The sequence below is a fragment of the Penicillium expansum genome, assembly GCF_000769745.1.
Source record: "Penicillium expansum strain MD-8 chromosome Unknown contig348, whole genome shotgun sequence".
NCBI lineage: Eukaryota > Fungi > Ascomycota > Eurotiomycetes > Eurotiales > Aspergillaceae > Penicillium > Penicillium expansum.
The window spans coordinates 1-23,326 of record NW_015971310.1 but is presented as its reverse complement, the minus strand read 5'-3'; the positions used below and the strand labels follow the sequence as shown (position 1 = coordinate 23,326).

At 49.3% G+C, this 23,326-nt stretch overlaps 6 protein-coding genes across 6 annotated transcripts; 2 read left to right on the top strand and 4 right to left on the bottom strand.

Annotated features, from left to right (window-relative positions):
• Positions 1–137: 137 nt before the first annotated feature.
• On the bottom strand, positions 138–1,655 carry PEX2_097540 (fungal specific transcription factor domain-containing protein; the record flags this gene model as incomplete). The annotated part of the gene is made up of 1 exon (XM_016747024.1): positions 138–1,655. One exon carries the CDS (start codon positions 1,653–1,655, stop codon positions 138–140), a length of 1,518 nt encoding a protein of 505 aa, XP_016598593.1.
• Positions 1,656–5,579: 3,924 nt separating this feature from the next.
• On the top strand, positions 5,580–7,762 carry PEX2_097530 (uncharacterized protein; the record flags this gene model as incomplete). Its single annotated transcript, XM_016747023.1, has 5 exons — positions 5,580–5,797; positions 5,899–6,291; positions 6,345–6,758; positions 6,813–7,042; positions 7,107–7,762. 5 exons carry the CDS (start codon positions 5,580–5,582, stop codon positions 7,760–7,762), a joined length of 1,911 nt encoding a protein of 636 aa, XP_016598592.1.
• A 592-nt stretch (positions 7,763–8,354) lies between these two features.
• PEX2_097520 (alpha-amylase) lies at positions 8,355–10,381 on the bottom strand (the record flags this gene model as incomplete). The annotated part of the gene is made up of 9 exons (XM_016747022.1): positions 8,355–8,639; positions 8,712–8,952; positions 9,034–9,180; positions 9,250–9,412; positions 9,485–9,713; positions 9,780–9,888; positions 9,952–10,067; positions 10,119–10,157; positions 10,223–10,381. The coding sequence occupies 9 exons, from the start codon at positions 10,379–10,381 to the stop codon at positions 8,355–8,357; spliced, it is 1,488 nt and encodes a 495-aa protein (XP_016598591.1).
• Positions 10,382–11,606: 1,225 nt separating this feature from the next.
• PEX2_097510 (glycoside hydrolase family 31 protein) lies at positions 11,607–14,777 on the bottom strand (the record flags this gene model as incomplete). The annotated part of the gene is made up of 4 exons (XM_016747021.1): positions 11,607–13,293; positions 13,344–13,514; positions 13,569–13,976; positions 14,047–14,777. The coding sequence occupies 4 exons, from the start codon at positions 14,775–14,777 to the stop codon at positions 11,607–11,609; spliced, it is 2,997 nt and encodes a 998-aa protein (XP_016598590.1).
• A 1,872-nt stretch (positions 14,778–16,649) lies between these two features.
• On the top strand, positions 16,650–20,177 carry PEX2_097500 (putative C6 transcription factor (AmyR); the record flags this gene model as incomplete). Its single annotated transcript, XM_016747020.1, has 5 exons — positions 16,650–17,608; positions 17,673–18,123; positions 18,178–18,522; positions 18,799–18,909; positions 18,969–20,177. The coding sequence occupies 5 exons, from the start codon at positions 16,650–16,652 to the stop codon at positions 20,175–20,177; spliced, it is 3,075 nt and encodes a 1,024-aa protein (XP_016598589.1).
• Positions 20,178–20,438: 261 nt separating this feature from the next.
• On the bottom strand, positions 20,439–22,634 carry PEX2_097490 (putative RING and UBP finger domain protein; the record flags this gene model as incomplete). Its single annotated transcript, XM_016747019.1, has 1 exon — positions 20,439–22,634. One exon carries the CDS (start codon positions 22,632–22,634, stop codon positions 20,439–20,441), a length of 2,196 nt encoding a protein of 731 aa, XP_016598588.1.
• Between the last annotated feature and the right edge of the window lie 692 nt (positions 22,635–23,326).

Sequence of the window (23,326 nt, the reverse complement as noted above, 5' to 3'; positions counted from 1 at the left end):
CATAGAAAAGGAGCAACATCATAAGATATGCTCAGATAATTCGTTTCGTTATATCGTTGATAAGAAACCCCTTGGGGGAAAGAGTGCTGTAGGCAAAGTTTCTCATAGGCCAGTGGAGTAACAGGAGCACACAAGCGCTAAGAGTCTCGGAATGTAGCTGCCTTTACAGCAGCCAAATCACCGACTTCTTCATGAAGCATACGAAGTGCCTCGCGAGCAAATGGAGCAGCGGATGCCCGTACCTGCAGGATCCAGCGAAGCTTTTCGAGTTGTTCAACGTAACCCGCGGCTTCGTCCATTTGAGGACTCGTTGCCCACAAAAGACCAGCAAAGGCACCGACTAAAGCCACCTGGGCCGCTGCTGCAAAGCCCCAAAATGATTGAATATGCTCGGGCTGGAAGGATTCAATCAAGTTCATCGCCGACGTCAGTCGGGCGCGGGCAGCAGTTCGAATCGCCGAACGAAGAGACGGCGCGCTATCTGGGGTCAGAACACGGAGTAATGCACGGTGGATGGTCAACTCTGTTGCCATATGTGAGAGATGCAAGGCGCCGTTCGTCGAGAGCCGCAATGAGGGCGTGGATTCCAGCTGCAGGCTGGCGGGCAGTGCCGCATGCCATTCGCGCAACTCCATCGCTAGGGGTTTTGCTAGACTCATCGCACCTGACGGTCCAATCCGCTCAAGTCGTCCGCCCTTTTTGGTTGCACCGATGGAGCAAAATGTGGCCACAATGCGACTGAAGATCTTGGTCAATTCAATAGATTGCAGGAATGCTGCCCGACCCGCGGCTCCGTCCACACCTCCGTCCCCATTTTCCTCTTCAGCGGTTGCTTCTGGGAAGTCATTCAATGTACACGGGCCAACGTGCCAGTCGCTCGTCCCCTCGTCATCGTCAATCTGAGCAGGAATGAGAGACGGTCGCCCATGCACAAGAACGCCCCACTTGTCCTGCATGTATAGCGCCCAAGCTAAACGTCGTCGTAGACCTTTCTCCCATTCTGGGATTTTCCAACCAGTACAGTCGATATGAATTCCCAAAGTGTGCCCAAGCGATAGCAGTTGAGCCGGAAGAGTGCCATGGGAAGACCTCATTCTTTGCAATAACAACAGGCCAGCCTGTAACGTGGAGAGCTTGGGCCGCTTCAGGTCGTCAGCCATGGCTTGCATTGCTAGATCTTCTAGAGCTTCAGCATCTGGTGTCCGAGGTGCAGTAGCGAGAGTTCGATCAAAGAGCTTCCAGTCCAGCGCGACAAGGTAAACGGCAGCGAGTAATGGTGGTGAGAACTCGCGGTAGGACCGGGCATATTTCTCCAGGAACACGCCTTGGTCCAAGATCGGGAATGTGCGGTGCATGATGCGAAAATAAAGATTTACCAAGGTTGGTCCCAGCGGACGTATCGATTCCTCGATACGATCTAGGTCGGCGATGCGTTGCATCTCAGAAGCCGAGTCCTTATCAGGGTAGGTCATGAATGCGGCAGATTGATTCACACGCCGCGGATAACATCTTTCATGGCCAGAGAGTGACACAGCTGATGGCCGCAGATCAAGAAGTTCAGGTTCGTGATAGCTGGCGGGGCCGATATACTCGGAATGTAGATGAAGCTCTAGACCTAATGTACCATCCAATCGTGAATTGGTTGGATCAGCCATAGTCTGTTCTTCGACAGACCCAACAGTGGATGGCGTTAGAGACTTGCAGTGTCTTTTTATCCTTTGATTGGAGTCAGTTCAGAATGGTCCCGGGTATTGCGTTTCTATTGAAACGTACTTGGTTTCTTTTTCTGTTGTGCTCGGCGACTTCCTGGCCCTTTTCCGCGGTCGGGGACCATGAAGAAATGTGCATTCCAGACCATTCAAGTTACAAAATGTGCAGTTGTCTTTCTCGGGCTCTCGTATACATCGCGACTTGCGATGGCGGCAACGATCGCATGGGCGTCGCGTGGGGTGATCCACTCCAGTCGCGGACATTGGATGCAAATCAACTCTTATGTTCTTTGGATACAGATATCTTGGATATGAGATTATCTACTCATCTATTTGGGTCATCGAGATCGGGTGACAATCTATGTAGCTCATTTAGCTCATTGGGTGAGACACAACGTTGACTGGCGATGTTCCAGGGTGGCATTGACCATTTGGTTGAAAACAAGTCTCACGTGACTAACTACAACTACATTCACAACATTGAATTATTTTGAATTCTATCGAGTCAATATGATGATATCGTCGCAAATGATTGAGAAGGGGTCATCTACACGGACAATTGAAAAAAAATAAAAAAATAAAAAAATAAACAGTGGAATTGTGTGAGCCGTGACAATATTCACGAAGAGATTGCCCCCAGCCCCAATGCAGACAGAGTACGAGAGAGTCCTGAAAATGCATACGTCTTATGTTTACGACTGCGCTATGGCCGAAAACCGTTGATATACAACATATGCAAGGTTGGTGTAAATCAGGAACCGAGCTGGAAATAATTACTTCGTAATCTACTTCGTACTTTGTACACGCGGTCTCTATTTCCCGAATTTCCCGAATCCACCGTTCATTTCAAGTATCCACTTAGGTCCTCCCCCGAGGGTCTTACAGATAACCAACCGTGCTGAACGGGTGTAGAATAATAGTGTTATAGGTAGATGGGCGGTTAAGAGGCAGCTCGACGTCCAAGTCTACTAGTCCTAGGTGGAAAGGCCGGTTCTAGCCCCCAAAGCGATCATTCTGTCAATTTCACATGTTCTCAGATTCTACTCCGTATGTTGTACTAGTAAATCACTCCACCACGCTATGATGAATCACTCAACTACGCTATGATGTGTATCAGTCTAGACACGGGTCGAGAGATTTACATCACCAAAAACATGTGTTCTCAGCCCATCTCTCTAAACGAGATAGAGATATCCAACAGTCAAAATGCTCCTTATCTTTGAAACACCCATGTACATATGATCCCTGCAAGTACTCCATACGGAGTAATCAGAATCGAGAACCGTGTCCGCCTCGCTGGCACGAAGTCGAAAGTTAGCGAGTTTACCAGCCGCTCGGATGGAGAATTTGAGCGTTTGAGTTTGAAATCCCAGCCTGGTGGCTGCATGGAATTTATTCATTGGAGGGCCCATGGTCAGACGGTCCTGCAGGGAAGATGTAGAGAAGCAATATAGAAAAAGGGAGGGGAAACTCTCCTCTAGCCAATAAGACATTGCTTAAGCGTGCTTGATCTGACTGCATTGCGTTGTTAACCCTGTTGACCCCTCGATGCATCACTCTCATCATAAGAGGGGGTTGGTTGTGGCTTTCATTTCCCACTTTGCGTGCTATGATTTCAGGCTTGCCAAAGCCTTGTGCCGTTGAGAAGCGGGCAAAATACGCTCTCTCAGTATCATTATCCGAGGCACCTCGAAGTGATCGGCGTTGTCTCTCGATCTTCGTATAGACCCTAGAGAGAGATCTTCCTCTGGACTATAGAGGGTTGCTGCTCCGAAGGAAAGATAATGGAAGTGCGTAGAACCTTGTTCATCCCCTAATGCAAGCCATAAATATAACTATGCTCCGGTGATATCAACCATGTCCCTGTCCTAAGCGTTTCGAGGCGCATCACTAAGTGTCTGGGAATAGCTTGTTCGGGCCACCCCGCTAAGCCAAAGCTCAAAAGACTTTTACATAATGATAATGAAATTGAGCGCATAATGCAGCTTAATCTAGGGAGTAAAGTGCCGATAAGAAGTGAAGTCTAGTTCGTTGTTGCTGTGGACCTTTAACGGTTACCCCAGAGTTGAATGAGCCAAGTCTATTCTACGCTTGATCAGGATCAAGGTACGCATACGGACTTATAGTACCGAATAGTATACATTAAACGATTTAACCATAGCCATCCGTACGGATACGGACTATATTAAATTTAAACTGACCGCTTCTTTATCCGAAGTTCCCGCGTTCAATAAAAAATAAAAAAGGATAAAGAAGGATAAAAAAAGGATAAAAAAGGACAAAAAAGGACAAAAAAAGACAAAAAAAGAACACTAACAGCCGGAAGGGTCGGCACTAATTCCTCTGCATGAAATTTTATATTTCGGTTTATATTGCTCTTCGGTAAAGTGGATCTTTATAAAAACCGAAAAAAAAAGACCTCGGTTGCCTTTCTCGGGTAACTGGTATATATTCTTCCGTATTGCCACTCAGCGTTGCGCGATTAGCAATTTTAGGATAAATTAGAACATTTGCTAGCGTTGCATCCCGGGATATGTATTGACGCCAGCCTCAGCGCTAAAAAGATATCACTTAGTACCGAAGACATGATTCATGAATTTTTAATTTTCATGTTTTTAGTGCGATCGGCGCTGTCATTGATATGAGTGATATGGATGATATGATATGAAAATGCTTGTCCCGCACCATCCCATACTCGTATTTTGCTTTTAGCTAAGGCTAAGACATAATTGAAACGGGGAATGGGGCAGCGATTCACTTGGTAGATCCAATAGTAATCAACCCAAGGACACGGCTGGAAAACCAACGATAGCTCAAGCCCCGAAGGATAAGACCTAATAAGGTCAAATAAGAACAACCACCTACTAATAGGGGGGGGGCCACTAGGGCATTAAACGGGCAAGATACCCGTTGTTAAGCGGGCCTCAAAGTTACAAGGTCACATCGCTGCGATCTCCAATCCTGATAGCCATTTCATTTGAGACATTGCACATGTTAGCCAATGATTACCCGAGTTATCGTTGTTGGCCTGTTGTCCATCCCCACTTGGATCCTGTTCCTCACCCCCACTTAAGATCATTTTAACAAGGATGCCTACCAAATCATATTATAGTGTCTACAATTTTCAATCTGGACCCTTGTCTCTACATCTTACTTAGGTCGGAAATGTCCGAGCCAGCAAATGTAGCGAAGTAGTTGAATGAGATAGGAAAAGAAAAAGGGAAATCATCTCACGATAAACACGAGCTTCTCAATTAAGAGGAACGCGTCGAGAATCAAACGCCCAAGGACAAATCTAGTATTGATCGTGCCACTCAAACCCCCTCAAGCCCCTCTCCTACGGTTTTCGTCGGGGAAATTGGGAAAATTGGGAAAATTGGGAAAATTGGGAAATTGGGCCCAGGGGAGGGGGAATAGTTAACACGATAGTATCAACCCCCTCTTAAAAAGTATGCACCGACAATCGCTACCTTTCTAGAAGCCTGCGGGATGTTTTCAGATTGGTGGATGCACATTCGATTACCCCAGGTCCGCCATGGTCCGCTAGAATCCGCCATGAACGGGATGTACCTGCGCGGAGTTCGATATCGTCAGTAATCGGTCTCTTGTCGCAATTGGCTAAAGGTCCCACGCTCAGCCTGCTAATCTAGGTGACCCGCTATTATAAGGCTTGGATCTCCCTGATAACCAAATGATCTTCAGGTTTTTGATTTTGGCCTTCTGCTAAGGGTCCAATTGTTGATCATATTAAGCCTTTTTCTTCCTCTAACATTTCTCATCTTTCGTCCATCGGAGACAATAGATGATCCTAAACAGTACACATTACCACACATACCATACTCACAGTAACCATTCACAACAACCAATACAATGACGAGAACCGGCCCTTCAAATAGTCACATCTCGTGGGAAACCAAGAGCATTATTCCAGAGGATGGCAGCAGAATCGACTCGGGCGCGTGCCAAGATACGAGGCCGAAAGGGCGTATTCGACGATCAATGACGGCTTGTAATACTTGTCGCAAGCTCAAGACTCGCTGTGACGTTGATCCCCGTGGTCATGCTTGTCGTCGCTGTTTATCTCTTAGGTTTGTTTGGTCCTTTTATTCATCTGTTTTTACATATACTCGATTTTTGCTTTTTCTTTGGAGTCTCCCGTTTATCTTTATGCTAACTATTCGTATAAAAGACTTGAATGCGAGCTCCCCGAGACAACAGAGCGATTCCAGGACAATGCATCCACCTGGTCGGACGCGACCGCTATACCATCAATCGAGGAACGGCTTGTCTCTCTTGAACGAGGCATGGGGGAGATGATACATCTGATGCGGCAGATGGTGAACCGCTCCCCCAGCATGCCCTGCAGCCCAACCATACAAACTAGAAACAACAGTCTAGACGGAGCATCTTCGAGTGATAGCATGTCCTCATCTTTTTATCCGCTCAAGCCAGCGCAAATAATTCGGGACCTGCAAGCCGAATGTTTCGGCGAGAGAGATCACTTCTCCGATGCCGACATCCTCGGAGACATCGTCACCCAGGGCATCGTAGATTCCAAGCTCTCCGTGAAATTGATTGAACTGTGTGTCTGATTATGTGTTTGCCACTGGACCTCCCTGCTAATCATCTCGCCAGTTTCGTCGAATATTTCGGCCACTGGGTCTCAATAAATCATTCCTCCAGCATTCAACGGTCAAATACACTCCTTTTCAACACTGCGTGTCTTCTGGCTTCGCGATATCTGCCGGGTCTATCACAACACACCGTCCGCGATATATCACTTTGTGTCCAACATGCCGTGGCGAAGGTGTTGTGGAAGCCCCCGCCCATGACAAGCGACATGCTGCAGGCCTTGACACTACTTTGTCTATACTCTACTTCCGTTCATAAAGAAGGACTGATGGATGACTGGTTGCTGAGCGGGATCTCGATCAACCATGCCCTCATCTCCTTTAACTTCCTCAATACCTTGCCAGGAGACAGCTTAAATCCAGACGAGCTACTTGCTCAGTTGCGTCTGTGGAACACACTCTGCGCAACCCAGCTACAGTATGTTCTATCTAATAAAACCGTCAGATATCCGATCTAACACTGACCCAATAGCTCTGCCCTTGCAAACGGCCGCGCCGTCAACATCCAACAACAATACATCAATCAATGCCCCCGCATCCTAGAACACGCAGCCGCCACACCAGAAGACGGAAGAATCGTCGCCGAAATCCAACTATACCGCATCGCTCTCCGCCTTCAACACACCCAGCACCGCATCCAATTCGCAGAAACCGAATACGAAGAACTGGAGCGCTGGAAAATGGAATGGGCCCATCTCCTAAGTACATCAACACCCTCCCCTATACGCCCACTCACCACAAACTAACAATCACACCCCCCCAATAGCCACTAGCGAAGACTCAACTCTCAACCTAAACCTCTGGTTCTGCCAGCTCCTCCTCTACCGAACAGCCGCCCGCCTCCAACCGGACAGCGAGCGCCTCCTCCCAGAAATTTGCGGCACGGCCCGCCTAATAATAACCCAATTCCTCCAAACGCGCTTCACCACCGCACCCGCTCTCATTGACCACGTCTACTTCATTGTCGGCTACGCCGCGCTCACGCTCTGCGACTACACACTCACCGACCCACTAATCAGCCAAGTCCGCGGCTTCCTACTGCACCTCGCCCCGGGCGGCGACAACCTCTCATATCGGATCGCGTGCATTGTCGGCGAAGTGCAGCGGCGGTATTCGGAGACGAGTACCGTTGTCGCTGCGGGGTCGCATTCGTCGTCTCCAGTTGCCGAGGTCAAGGGCGTGCAGATGTTTGGTGCATCGCAACATCATCGTTCTGGCATGGATATCTCCCAGCTCATGTCTAGCGCTGAGGGCTTGGATTCCCTTGTTGAGGGGTATAATTGTCTTGAACAGATGATGCCTGGGTATACGGCTTCGCAGCCTGCGTTTGAGGCGCCGGATTTGTTCCATTCTCCGACGACTGGTACTACTGGTGGAGCTATGCCTATTGGTCTAGTGCCGAGGGCTCTGCATGATTGGTGATGTGAATGCGTCGTTGAGTTTTGGGTTCTAGATTATTGGAGTTGATGCATGATGAGTTGATAATGAGGTTGGATATGTCGGGACTTGGGTGTTGTGTTGTGTTGTGCTTTTCTTCTTCTTTTTCTTCTTCCTTTTTCTGGCGCAGGATCCTAATAGCAAAAAGCACAAATGGAAAGAGTCATGACTTGTTCGATCGGCTTCTTTGTTTCGTGGTTATATCCATCGAAGTAGTTAGATGTTACTTAGATTCAAATAACGTACATATTCAGTTACATGCTTTCCATATCTATTCTCACGTAGCTTCCGAGATTAGATAGTTCATTCTGTCCTAACTCTCCTAATACACCGGGGCATCCTTCATTCAGAATCCCGAATGAACTCTCATCTCTACAATCTAAACCTCAAACTGGCAAAATATGGTCAAAGGTGATAAGTCATTCGAAAGGAAGTAGAAAAACACCAATCGATTCATATATACACTTTCCACTTGTCAACGAAGCAAAGGGAAGAAAGATCTATTTATCAAGAGCCCCCGAGAGAGCAAAGGGGCAGACTAGCCTCGACCCGACCACCAATACCTCGAATCCGAAATCTACGACGAGCAGAGAGTCGAGCCCTCAAGCAAAGAGGTGGGGACCAAAATTCTCGGAGCTCCACCAGCCATAGGAACAGACACCTCCCCACTCTCACCAGCAGTAACGCTGGCGCAGGAGACAACCTCTGTCAACTTCGCACCAGCTGCGAATCCAGTACCAGGAATCGAAACCGAGTACTCTTTACCTCCTGCGCCGAGATTCGTTAGGATGGTAATTGTCTGCCCACCATCATAGCCCTTCCGCATGGCAATGGTGCTGTCGTCTTTGTAGATTGGGTAGTTCTGTGAAGACGGAGTTAGTTTTTTCTGTCCTTCCTTTCTTCATTCACTTGAGACAGAGAGACAAGCACATACCTGGTAAATAGTATAGTTGGTACTCTTTGCAATCGCCTGATTTCTAGCACCATTGGCCGTCGCAATGAGCTTGTACAGCTCGCTGTCCGTGTTGTATCCAGACAGCCACAGAGCCTCACGATTAGCTGGGTCCTCGCCGCCACTATAGTGCTGCTCCTGTCCTGCGTAGACGATAGGAATACCGTCTGCCATGATAGTGAATGTGGCTGCGTTCTTGGCGAGGGCAATGTCGTTGGTGACTCTGGGTTCCCAAGGGAGAGATGTCAGTTTTAGATATACAGAGTGGAATTATGCCCGTTGCTTTTATGGAATTTCCACTTACGAGGCAAAACGTGGGTTATCATGGTTCTCTAGGAAGGTCCCGAGAAGGGTTGAATCTTTGCAGGTCGATTTCACCGTGTTGATCATGTTGTATAGGTCGGTCATGCTTCCCGAGGTCGATTGGAAGGCTTTGAGGAGGGGGTAGTAGCTATTTCAGTTCATTATTTTTAGTTCTCCCTGTGTATCTGGTACATTCCATGTATAAGCTGGATCTCACATTGGGTAGTTAAGCACTCCGTCCATTACCTCCTGGTATGGACAGGTATAATCGACGTCTCCATCAAAGACCTCGCCTACGCAGTAGACGCCCGCGGCCTTGTTGTAACCGGGCCAGAAATCTTTCTGGACATGTTTGACTGTGTCAATGCGGAGGCCGTCGACTATACATTGGTCAGTCTCTAGATATGGCGATATATCTTGCTAAGGGTGAATTTGAGAGAAAAACAACTTACTGGAGTAGTTGGAGACCAAAGATCCAACCCAGTCATACCAAATATCCTGCACCTCTGTGCTCTGTGTATCCAGATCTGGCAGTGAGACCTTATTGTCGCCAAGCCAGCAGTTTTGCGCCATGGTGTCATCGCTGTAATCGGTGATTGGGCAGTAGGAGTGGAAATACTTTGCATCGTTGAAGGGGTTGAATTTGGTGTAGTCTACGTCAGCACCTGCGCCGTCGTAGCCCTTTTTATCCCATACATGTCAGTCTCAACCTGGATTATCGGGGATGATTCGGATGAGTTGACTTACCATGTGGTTTGCTACTACATCGACCATGAGATACATGTCGCGTTTGTGCAAAGCCGCAGCGAGGGCCTTAAGATCGTCTGCAGTTCCGTAGTTTGAGTCGAGGGCATAGCTTAATATTGGTCAGTAAGCATGCAGAGTTGAAGGGTTGTCTTTTCTGCTTTGCGATACTCACATGTCCTGCTGCCAGTACCCATGATAGGGATCCCCGTATGGGGTGTCCTCGGTTAATTGACCGGTTACAGGGGTGATCCAAATTGCCGTGAAGCCCATTCCTTGGATGTAGTCCAGCTAAGAGATTGGTCAGTTGTGTGATATATGAAGGATTAGAGCGTTACTGACCTTATCTATGATTCCTTGCCAGGTTCCACCGCAGTATTTCTATCCAGCAAGTACAGTTAGCTCTATCTTCATGTCATAGAGTCGATACATAAACAGCAGCTTACTCTATCACTGGTATCGCAAGCAGCAGTAGTCGAGCCATCCGTTCGCGCAAAGCGATCAGTGAGCATGAAGTAGATCGACTGCGATCGCCATTCAGCTGGAGTGGCAGCAATGGCAGTGCCAACCAAGCTGGTAAGCCAAGCAAATCGTGCGAGAACCATCTTGTAGATATTTCAGCACCGATAGCTCAGTAGCAAAAGAAAGGAGAGTCGTTCAGCAACGGGATATTCCAACAAAAGGCGCTGCAAGGGGCTTGATATAAATACCCTAGCAAAAGCCATGCATACAGCGGCAGACGAATAGAAATAAAAGAGACCAATAGCAGTTGAAATCAGACTCCGGGAGGGAGTATGGCTTAAGCCAATAAACGCCAAAAGCCCAGATGAAGATCTTCACGGATGCATCTGCTCAAATGAAAAATAATATCATCTAAATGCCCGTCCCCAGCCACAGCACAATCCAAGACGCAACTAGAAAACAGAAGGAGATAGGTCTACATGGTCTCAAACCCCATAATTAATTCACAGATCATCTCCTGAAACGGAAATCCCACTATCATCCTTCACATCCAACTCGTCAGATCCCGATTTCCCCTCCCAGCCCTGCCGGGAAAAAGCAAAGTTGCAAGACTATAGATGCATGCCTAACCTTGAAATGATTGGCCCTGGTTACAAGACTAGCGCACGGCATGTGCGAAATTAAAATAATCCCCATCGAAGCCCCTGACACGGGATTTGGTCGAATCAGCGTGCGCGGGGACTCGTACCCCAAATTTGCAGGGACGCGGGGATATAGATGGGGTTACAATGGGTGATTGGCTCGTTTGAGATGACGTCGATCTTTTGCTGAGGGAATTTCGGGTTTTAGTCGGGCACGAGGAGATGCTAACGGTCTTGGTATATGCTGCTAGGATGATTTAGGGTATGTACTCCGTTGTATGATAGAAAATCCCAAGGTGACTACTAGAGATGACGTGTGTGGTATGAAGCGCAAAGACGATCTATATTTGGGCTTCATAATTCGGCCCGACATGGGAGATTAGAATCTGTAGATCTTTGAACAGGCTATCTGGGAACGCGATCGGGTGTAGGGGTGGTCATGCCGTTTCTTCTCTACTCAGCTGAGGTGAGGTTATACAGAGTTACCGGTACTTTAACAATAAGTGCTCGGTCTTTAGATAGTAAGGAAGACAAAAAAAAGACAATAAAAGGATATCGCGAAGGGAAGGAGAAAGGATATAACAATAACAGTTCATTGTTGCCGTTAAAAAATAGAGATTCATATGAATCTCACTGCCACTGGAATAAACTATAGAGAAGACAGCCAATTTGCGTGCCAAAAGACCCTATTCCCAATTATCTCCTGAGTCATTCCACAATCTACCACCTACCACTTCAATGTCCAGTTCTCACTGAAAGCACCTTCCTTTGTCAACTTTTGTAAACCACCAATAGACAACACATGCGAGGTAGCATTATACTGCACACCAGAAGCCGGCACAGGAGTACCATTAAACTTGATATCACCAGGCTTCTTAGACACACCGAGAACAGTAACAGTAGCGAGAGGATTCGACTCCTCCCAGCTACCCTTCGACTTGACAGTCAGACTGGAGCCCTTGACGCTGAAAGTAACATCAAGCGTCTCATCCGGAGAATTGCTCTCTCCGTCATCGAGATACAACTGTCCAGAAGCAGCTCCACTGCCACCGAGCGCGACGAGCAAAGACCATGGCGTGCCACGCGCCTCCTTTGTGGTCAAAGCTGGCTCCTGCATCGGCAAGACGCTGCCTCCACGCACGAAAACGGGGATATGGCCAAGCGGGGCGGGAATGGTGGTGTTGACACCGGGCTTTGCGTCCACGGCAGTCTGGGTATACCAGTCATACCAGACCTCGCCATGCTTGAGGCCCGGGAAAACGCCGTTGACGGAGGTAGCTTGTGGGGTGAGCACGGGGACGACCATGATCGAGGGGCCGAGGAGGAACTGGGTGTCGACTGCGGCGAGGGAGGGGTCTGTAGGGAATTCCCAGGCCAGGGCACGCATGACGGTGGAGCCGGTTGTGTGGGCCTCGTGGAAGAGGGTGTAGAAGTAGGGGAGGATTGCGTAGCGAATCTTCATGGCAGATTTTGCGGCGGCTGTGACGGATTCCCAGACGTAGGGCTCTTGCGAGATTGCGGAGAGGGTATTGTGGTTGCGGTAGAAGGGGAAGAAGGCTGATAGTTGCATCCAGCGGTTGCAGAGTTCTTCGTCGGTATTGCCATTGAAGCCGCAGGTGTCGACGCCGAACATGGGAATTCCGAAGAGGGAGAATGAGAGGGCTTGGGGGATGGAGAAAAACATGTATGCCCACTTAGAGGCATTGTCACCACCCCAATGACCGGCCCATTTACCAGAACCTGCGAATGTTGAGCGGCCGATGATGAAGGGACGCTTCTTTTCATCGACCTTCAGCAGGCCATGGTAGGTGGCGTTGAGGATTTGGTGACCGAAGAGGTTGTGCACATCGTATTCTTGAACACCATCAAAGTGAGTGGCGTTCGGGGACACGGCATGCGAGCTGAGATCGTGGCCATCCTGGTCATGGTTGATCACATATGGCGGGTAGTTGATGTTACGTACTCCCGCAGTGGGTGTAGTCCGCAAATAAGAGGTGGACGAAGAGGCAGAGCCGCCAGTTGCGGCGGCGGCAGCAGCCTGGCTGGACGACGCCGCAGACGCAGATGAAGCCTCAGTCTTGTTGCTAACTTCAAACCCTTCCGGATAGTCATAAATAACATTACCAGGCTCTCCAGGAAGGGCGAATGAAGGATGGGATGGGTTCATGCTAAGATTTCCAGATCCGCAGCTGCCAACGCAGAAGGAAGAAACCTCGCTCATATCAATCCAGATGCCATCAATGGCTATTTTCTTGTGCCAGGTGACGATCTCGTTCGCCCAGAAACTGCCTGTCTTAGGATTGTGCCAGTCAGGGAAGACAGTGTAGCCGGGCCAGACAGCGCCGATGTACTCACTTCCATCAGGATTCTTCAAGAAGACGTCATCCTTGTGTCCGCGGGTATATGTGTCATAGCTGAATATAAATCAGCATTGTTTCTGCGGGACAGGCCCAGGGGAACTTACGCATCAGAGGCGTTGTTAGGGTTTGGAATGTAGATAGCTGAGTCTATAATGGGAACATAATGACGGCCACTGCTGTGCAGTTGATCTATGAACTTCTCACCCTCACTGTAGGGATAACGATGCTGATCATTGTCGAAATTGCGATAACCATGCATATAATCAATGTCATTCCTAGTTGTGTTAGAACTTGCTTGAACCACAGAAACGCGCGATGAGTCAATTTACCAGATAGTCTCGAGCGGGATTTCAAACTTATCGAAGTTGGAAACGACCTCTTCAAGCTGAGTCCAGTTATCGTAACCCCAGCGGCACTGGTGGAAGCCGAAAGTAAAGTACTGCTGCAATGCTGGCAAGCCAATGGTGCTCAACTGATAGTTCTTGGTCACATCCGCTTGGCTAGGACCCGAGTAGAAAGTGAGATCAATGCTGCCTCCCAGGGTGCGCCATTTCAGACCTTCAGGATTCATGACGATCTCCTGGCCATGGGCATTTCTAGAAAAGACACCGTGCGAGAAGGAAACATAGTCTTTAGACTGATCGGCCTTGTCACTTGCAACCAGGGTGTGATGACCATTGTGTTCAACTTCATAGTAGCGGGTGTCCAGATAGAAAGGCTGGGAACCGTAAACATTGCTTGTAAGTGGTCAGCATCAAAAGAGCAGTACAATCTAGGGGGAAAATATGTTTGAGGAATGAAACTTACTCATCAATAGGATCACCCATATCCGACGCATATAGAGTCAAAGTGAGATTGTTCAAGAGACGCAGCTGCTGGATGTGCTCTCCGATGCCATACAGGTTATAATCCTTGGGCAATGAGGTAACGAATTCAATGAACTGGTTCTCAAACACCAAGACCGAACCAGTTGTATCAAAGATGGCATCATGGGTAGCCTTGCGGGTCACTTTGAAATGGAAAGAAGGTTCATTCGACCAGGTGATCTCAAGATCACTATGCTTCTTTGAAGCATGATGATCAGAAGTGGGTCGGGGGACGACATGCTCATCCAACACGAACCAAGAGTAGTTCGAAGAATCGAGATAAGTCGGGACAATTTGAACGTTGAGGCGGTCATTAGCAAGGTACTCGATGGAAAAGTCCAACGAGTCTACATCGGTACCATAGGCATTGCATGGCTTTCCGGCTAGGGTCAAAGTAGCGGTCAATCCGCGAGCAGACTCCTTGACATTTGATGCCTTGTACCCGGGACAAACCGACTGCGCGTCGACAGCTTCAGGGTCATCAATATTGGCAATCAGCTGGGCGCCAGCATCGGCGCCAGCTGGAATGGTAAATTGAGAGTATATTCCCGAAGAAGTCGAAGAAGGAACGGTAGAGTGGAAGCCCGAGGCCTCAGAGGCGGAGGTCAAGAAGGCACCATAGGCTGCTGGCAAGAGCCAAGTAGCGGCAAAAAGATTCTTCACACCAACCATGATGACCACTTCCCTATTTTGGTTGTAGAACAGGGGTGATTCTCGATGTTCATGTCCCAGCTGGTTTTTATAGGTTGCTGGGTGTGACCAGTTCGTAGCACTATGCGAAGGAACTTGCAGGAACCTGATGAGGTGTGGAACCTAAAAGAATATCCGTTGATTCACCGATGCAATTACATACTTTCTTTAGGGGCTGAATAGTTCTGTGGGGCTGGTCAAGCGTGAAGCTAAAGAAAGCTGAAATGGCTGGGTGAAATGCGGAGGCCCCTTACGTTGACCCGACATAACGTCCACTACTCCGTAATAGGGCTGTATAACCTACGAAGTACACAAAAGAGGGGTAGGAGTGCGTTTTAGACAATTCTGGTCTTTCATATCCAAACGTTATAAGATAGGTCAATCCTGTCGAAGGTAGAAGGGGATAAATATCTCTATAGACTACCATAAAGATTAATAGGTAGTAAGTGGTAGAAGTGGTATAGTTCGAAATAGAATCCCCACTGTGAATAAGTAGTATCAGCCTTGCCCAGGTGGAATATAATTACTCCGGACCATCCTACGACCTTGGAAGTTCTTGGAAGTCATATAAAGACTGACGATCATGGTAGATCATGCCATTTCAAGCTGGTGATTGGTCAGTTGTCCGATAAATGTCCGTGTTCCATAGTAAAAGGCTACGGAATCCAAGACCCTGAGATTAATATGCAGAGACCCGCTTATATAATCTAATTTCATCATAATCTTATAAATCCTCTAGGTGGCGAGCTGCGGTGAGTCCTTTCTCTCTAGTGGAGAATCGTATAACTACGGGATACCCGGAGGTCCAAAGGCTTTTGGGCCAATTCCGGGACTATTGCAGGAAGATTATTCAACTGGTTAAAGGAGTTTAAAGTAATTCTGGGACTTTCACAGGAATATTGTTCGATTGGTCCACAGTCCATCTCTACGAAACAGTATAAACCATACAAACTATAGCGGAATTATGCACGTCAACTCCCCTGCGTTTGATAGATGTTGTACATAGAAGAAGACAGTGCCCCCTTTATTTTCACACTTTCGGGAAGCCGAGAAGGATACGCGAGGGACCAATCTCGGTACTGGTGAGAGGGGTCCAGGTCCAAAGCTATACCTAAACCAACGAAGCCGTGAAGAAATTGATTGGATCGGGTACAATATATCAACATGTGAAGCGGAGATGAATACTCAGCGCAGCCTAGCGGTGCCCACTCTATACCAAACTAGTTAAAGGGAGCGAGAAAATCCCGCATCTTTGATCTTAGTGTACGAAGTCCCTGTAAATTAGCGCCATAAATATGTTAGGCATCAGAGCCGACTTGGCTCCGTAATGGCCCCGTAGGTACTCCGTACTCCGTACCTGGGCCAAAGAGGTACTTGGCTTCCGGGCCGAGATTTGGGATCCATATCAGTATTGGCATGAGGATCATGAGGAAACCTAGAACGGAGGTAGTAACTAAATGAGTCAACTTTCACGGTGATCATCATGGTGATATTATTTATGTCTTGTATTCTTTATAGTTCGGAGGCTGAGGGGTATGTACGTAGACGCAGAGAGAAGTCGGGCCGAGAGGCAACGCCCCTAGGCCAGAAGAGTAGTAAGAATAGCAATATCCATAAGGACGCCAATGAGAATAAAATCACTATACGAAGCACAATTCTAACGCAGGGGCCTTTGCGGGGGTTTTTCCCTTTTCCTTACCCCCCGCTTCCCCAGGTTTGTATTGCTTTTTTTTATTATAATGGGCCTTGCCAAACTCCCCGGATGGAACCATCGCAACCTTCTTTTATATCTTTCGAACCTAATATGAACTTCAACTCTACCGAGTCTAGCAAAGTCCTAGCAACGATTCAACAATGTCCACCAAGCAATCCAAACCAAAACAGGCATGCGACAACTGTCGCCGTCGCAAAATAAAATGTTCCCGTGAACTACCATGCGACAAATGCCAACGGCTACTTCTCTCCTGCTCCTACAGCGACGTCCTCCGTCGCAAGGGCCCTAAATTTCGTACCCTGTACCCCCTAGCCCCGATCCACCCTCTGTCATCCCGGCAAGACCCTCCTGAGAATGTGTATCCCGAGAATGCCGGCATCGGTGAGATCCCGGACTACCAATTTAACTCGCCGGGATTTATAATCGCAGACTCGCAGTTTGCAGGCCAGGATTTTTCGGATACTTTTCCCCACATACCGCCCCCGGAACTCGTTTCGTCTCCAGGCTCCACGGACTCAACCGTGGAATCCGCCATTGGTTATGGCTTTGGATATGCGAGACCGGCCGCCCGCCGTCTCTCGCCGCAGATTCTGCTCGTTCATGTCAATATCTATCTCAAATACCTGTTCCCTATTATGCCGGTGGTCAGCGCGGACCAGCTCCGGCTGGATTGCCATCAGCCCGGGCAGCTGTCGGCGCAGCGGTATGCACTTTTGGCGTCCCTGTGTGCGGCTACACATATCCAGTTAAAGCTGGACGGGGCCACGCCTGTACCAGATCCTGCCCGTTTGCAGAGTATGAGTATTGGGGATGGGCACTCTTTGATGTCTGGAGAAGAGCTTCTTTCGGAGGCCGTGCGGGCGCGGCTGGATTGTGATGTTTTGGAAGAACTGAGCACAGAGTCACTTTTGACATCGTTCTTTTTGTTTGCCTCGTATGGGAATCTTGACCGTCAGGACCAGGCTTGGTTCTTTTTGTGCCAGGCCACCTCGTTTGCATTCACACTTGGGTTGCATCGCGAGTCAACGTATGCAGAGTATGAGGTTGAAGAAGCGGAGGAAAGACGGCGTGTGTTCTGGCTTTTGTTTATTACAGAGAGGTGAGTAGGTTGATTATGAAGGACCGATGATGTTTTGAACTGGGGCTGATCTGTGAATTGGTAGAGGTTATGCTCTCCAACAAGCGAAGCCAGTTATGCTGCGCAGCTCTATTCACAAGCCTCAGGTCCTTTGCTCCGAAGATCCTATCCTGGCTTATGGATTCATCAACCTGATCAACATCTTTGAGAATCTCACCCCGAACCTTTATGATTGGATCTCCGCCGGTGCCGGAGATAGCATATTAGAGAAACCGCCAACATCTGCCATCCAATCCAATCTGTGCAAGGCTATTTCCCTGGAGGGAGTCCTTGAGATCCAGCAGGTTGATATCTTGATCACTCAACAGTGGCTGCAGACGATGATGTGGAAACTGTCTATGAGCCATGCCACGCAGCCTGGTTCGCACGATGACCCAGTTTTGCCATTTCATCTACCAGTGGTGGTGGGTAAGTCAGTGATGAGCGTGATTGGTGCTGCATCGCAAGGGGCTGTTGATGCGCATGGAATCGGAATGGTAGGTCAAGCCGAAATGAAGTTGTTTGTTCATATACTGACTTGGATATCATAGGAGCAAAAACTCTTTGATCTAGGATCTTCTGTCGCCGATGTGACTAGATCCCTTGCACCAAAAGCCATCCATAGACTGGCCGAGTCGACTATTGATCCAAACGAGTTGCTATGGGGTATACTTCACACGCTTTCTCAGATTCGTGGCTCGCCCTCGTACCTCTTCCCTACATTGCTTGATCGTTGCAGAACCGTTCTTGGACTCGATTGCAACATCACCACGGGAAACTTCCTCCCTATACTCGGTGCTGCTGTGCCGGATCAGTTGGCTTCATGGTCCGGCCAGCATGTCTGGGATTACACTGCCAGTGGCGAGGATATGGAGATCCATGACGTCGATAGCCAAGTAGAGTCAGTTCCTCATCCACATGTGCCGCACGAACTGGGCTTCGAAGATTGTCTCTTGAGATGATTGGCATCTTTGCTAACTGTATTGAATTTGTGACGATGATGTTTTGTTTTGTGATACCAAATGGAGTTTTATAGATGGCTGCTTATGACAGCGAGGTGCAAGAGAATCATAGAACACGATCAATGACTCAATGCATCAAATTCATGGCCATTGTAGTCGATGTACATCGTAGTCGGGAAGGAAGCTCATGTAGCTGATACTCGTGCGCAGAGGCAAATTGTCTTGGCGTGTTTGTTTCGGTATCGAATCTCCAATTTGGTGATCGGCTTCATGCTACTTTCCAAGGTTCTCGTCTCAATTGCTCAGGATATCCTTTATTTGGTAGGATCTATGTTGCTTTCAATGCCGCTTGAAATCCCCCAGTTAACACTTCCTTGCAGATAATCCTCGGGTCTCCGCGCCAACTAAAGCTCACCAGAGCACCAAAACCCCGGAGCCAATTCTCTATTGAACCTCAAATCTCGCCCACAACCAAGACCATTACCTCCGCAATGGCCTCCCTCCGACCCCGTACCCTCCCACTCTCAGTCCGAGCCCTCCGCTCAACCCTCCGCTCAACAAGGCCCTCACCAAACCACTCTTTCTCCGCACCCGCATTCACCCCATCAACCCAAACCCTCCCAACCCGGGCGCACTCAACATCCTCCGTCTCCGCCGATGAACTCTCCCACTTCTCCGGCCTCGCCAGCTCCTGGTGGGACCCAATGGGCCCCTCGCGAATCCTGCACCTAATGAACCCTCTCCGACACGAATTCATCGCCTCCTGCCTAGCAGAAGGAACCTCAAACCCAACCCCATCCACACCCTCCACCGCAACCCTCAACTACCTCGACGTAGGCTGCGGCGGCGGCATCTTCGCCGAGTCCCTCGCACGCACAATCCCCCTCAACCCAACCGCCCCAGCCCCAACCCCAACCCTCGCCGCCTCAATGACCGCAATCGACCCGTCAACGGACCTAATCCAAATGGCGCGCGAGCACGCGCGCATGGATCCCACCGTTGACACGCACCTGCGTACAGGTCGCTTCAAGTACCTTAATACGACGCTGGAGGATGTACTTGCCGGCAACGCTGGCACTCCCACTCCCACTCCCGCTTCAACTCAAACCCAAAGCCCGAATTCCAGCTCTACCTCAACTCAACTTACTCCCCCACAATTCGACGTCGTAACCCTCTTCGAAGTCCTCGAACACATCGACCCGAAAACTTCAACCCCGCTAAGCTTCCTGAAAAACTGTCTGCGCGCGCTCAAACCCGGTGGTTGGCTGATTGGATCTACTATTTCGCGGACGCTGCCGTCGTTCCTCCTGAACCAGGTTATTGCTGAAGCCCCGTGGCCGATAGGTGTTGTGCCACGCGGGACGCATGAATGGAGCAAGTTTGTTAACCCAGATGAGGTAAAGGGGTGGTTGCAGGAGGGGTTGATGAGGGCTGCTGATACGGGTGTTTCGAGGGGTGGGGGTGCAGTTGCGGAGGGGATGAGGTGGAAGTGTGTTGGTGCTATTTATATTCCTGGTATTGGATGGAAGATGGTACCTGGGAGTGAGGATTGGGGTAATTATTTCTGGGCTGTTAGGAAGGAGCTTTAGATGACTTTGAGAGATGTGTGTATTTATATTTGCATTGTTTTGAGCTATTTGTATATTATTTGACTGTTGTACTCATTGCATATCGATATTTCATAACTTCATACATGTATTCATTGACTCGTTCCTAGTGTACTTCAGTACACCTCGCTAAATGCACGTAACCACCCAACCGCCCTATTATAGCAGTAAAAGAATACAACCCTAACCCATTCACCCTCGATCTGAGCAAAGGTAAACGCAACAACTTCCCCTAACCCAGAACTATTTCTTCCCCTTCCCCTTTCTCTTCTTCTTCGAAGCAGCCGGGGGCTCAGGTACAGAAACAGTCCCCTGCTCAACCTCCTCACCCTGCCCCTGCAACCTCTGCGTGCCACTAATGAAGAACGTCAAATCGCGGTTCTGCTCCGCGAGATCTGCATTCGCAACCTTAAGCCCATCAACCTCTTTAGCAAGATTCTCCAACTTTAACAACATATTTCGATTCATAGCCTTCTCCTCCTGGAATCCCTTCTCAAACGAGCGCGCCAGGGCCTCGAATTTCTCCGCTTTTTTCTCCGCACGTGCGCGATCGTGTTCAAGCGACGGCAGCGTCTCAAGTGTCACGGCATCATACTTCGCCTGTAATTCTTCCAGACACGATGAGGCGCTGGAAGCGTTAACCTCCGCCACAGCGGCGGCGGCACTAGCCTGCGATGCTTTATCGACGGCGCGCTCGACGACTTCTTCAAAGTACGCGCGCTGGCTTTCAAGCTGGCTGGTGAGGAGATGTGTGTATTCGATACTCATGTTTTCTAGTTTCTCGCGGGGGACGGCGTCGCCCCAGTCTGGTGGGTCGAGGGCGCTGTGGTCCGCTGCGGGTAGCTCGAGGAGTTTGCCGTCTGTTTTGTTTTGAATGATGCGGTGGACGTAGGCGTCACCTACATAGTCCCATACGCGCTGAGAGGTGAGGTCCATGGAGAAGGCGTGGGCTGTTTCTTTCCAATGGGCGAAGGCGTGGGCGTTGTCGTAGCGGCCGCAGCCGATCGTGCCGCAGATTAGACAGGCCCAGAGGTTTTCTTCTGAGTGGCAGATGCTGCATTCTTGGGGCTCCTCGTCTGGTGCAAGGGCTGCGTTGCTTTTGCGATAATCGTCTTGTGTGTATCGGCAAACGGGGCAGCCACTGCCTTTCCATTTTTGGAGACAGGTGCAGTGGAAGACGTGTTGGCAGTTTATTGTTAGGAGCCCCGTAGTTTCGTCCATTCGTTCTAGACAGACGGGACAGGTCGGTAGTTCGATAAGTGCAGGGGTAGGTGGTGCGAGAGGTTTGCCGCTAAGAGTTGCTTGTCCGGTAGAGGACACCGGGGGTCGAGAAGGGGTCGAGATGTTGGAGGAGAGGGCGCCATATTCAGCAGATGGTGTTTCGGCATCCACAACTTGGATTTCGACCGTTTTGACAAAAACAACATGGCAGGTTTCGGGCTCGATGCTATTAAACACATGGCCATTCCATTCCTTCTGCCACTCTTTCGCCTTCCGCCCGCTCCGGAACTTCATCAAAACCATGTACCGATTCGCGCGCGCAGTCCTAATCATCCGGAAATGACTGACATCATCCATAGTCTGCTGTCCCATGAACCCCAAGAAGTCCACCGGCGACAGATAAGACGGCACAGCGAGTATACAGAGTGTCGTACAATCCTCATCAGGACTTTGCGCAGAGGAAGAACTTGTCTCAGGAAAAGGATATTCGGCAAGACCCGCTGCACCGGGTTGTTTAGCACCCGCCGCACCTGCTAGACCCTGCCTCAACGTAGCCTGCTGCTCGACGGGCTGGCGGGCCGCAGCTGAGGAGCCCTTCAGGTAGGCGGGGTATTCGTCATCGTTTCCGAGGTAGGGCGTCTCCTGCAATTCGCGGTACAGATGTACAATTCCCCAGACGCTTTCGGCAAGCTCATAATCGAGTGGGATGTATCGGCCTTTTGTGCGGAGACCGCCTAGAATGTCGGTACCGATACCTGCGGCGACGAGGTTCTCTGGTTCTATGGAGGGCACGGAGCCGCGCTTTGAGCTGCGTTTGGGCTGATGCTTTGGGGTGACCATGTCAATGCACTCGATGGAGACAGCGCCGAAGCGCTTGTCGTCTTCGAGTGGGGTTGTGCTGGCTGAGGAGCTAGTAGAGGATGTATTGAAATCGTAAGAAGTGTTGGCGGAGGTAGTGGTTCGAGGTGGGGTGGGTGCGATTTCGGTGGAGAGGGTGGAGATGAGTTTCTGGCGATGCGCCAAACTCTGGTCTGGGTTTGGTGGGGTTTGATTATCTCCTAGGCGGCTGGAGGTTGAAGGCCGGCTCCGTTGTTGGAATGGTTGGAGAGCTTCCCATGCGGACTGTAGTGCGAAGGAGGATGATTTTTGCGAGCTTGGCACGTCAGATCGACTGTGGGAGAGGAGTTGCAAGCTAAGGTGATAGAAGTAGGCGGGCATCCCGGATGATGGTTCGCATCCTCTGGAGCTTGCGACTTGTGGGTGGAACTGTCAAAAGAGGAAGTCGTGTTATCACGATAAGGATATGTGATTACATAACATTTGAATATCGACCACTTCTACGCCTCCGCCACAAGTGGTTCCTGGCACGCGAGAGTGGCAAAGAGGCAAAAAAAAGGATAGATATTCCTAGCGCGTTTTGACTTGGAGGCGTGGTGGCGAGAACTGGTGTGGTTGAACAGTATTGCCTAGATGAGACTTACACATGGAATATGCAGATGGGTCTACGGTGTCATACTGGTGGGATAAACATGCCTGCACCGATAGCATTCATGCACCATGTCTTGTCAATCAACACTGTCTACCTACAAATGTATTACAATGAAATGGCATGCTAGGGAAAGACTAGCAAATGTTGCTAGAGTTAATTGCAGAGAACTATCTACCACATATCAATGAGGATAATGTGGGTAAAGTAAAAGAGAGCAGCCGTCCTCAGGAAACACATTGCAAGAAAAGAAGCCTCAGCCTCGAAAACCACCAAACGCCATGCAGGTTATGAAGAACCTATCGAAGTTGAAAAAAGAATCGTAAATTACTGGCCGCCACGCAGACGCAACACCAGGTGGAGAGTGGACTCCTTCTGGATATTATAGTCCGAGAGAGTACGTCCGTCCTCCAGCTGCTTACCA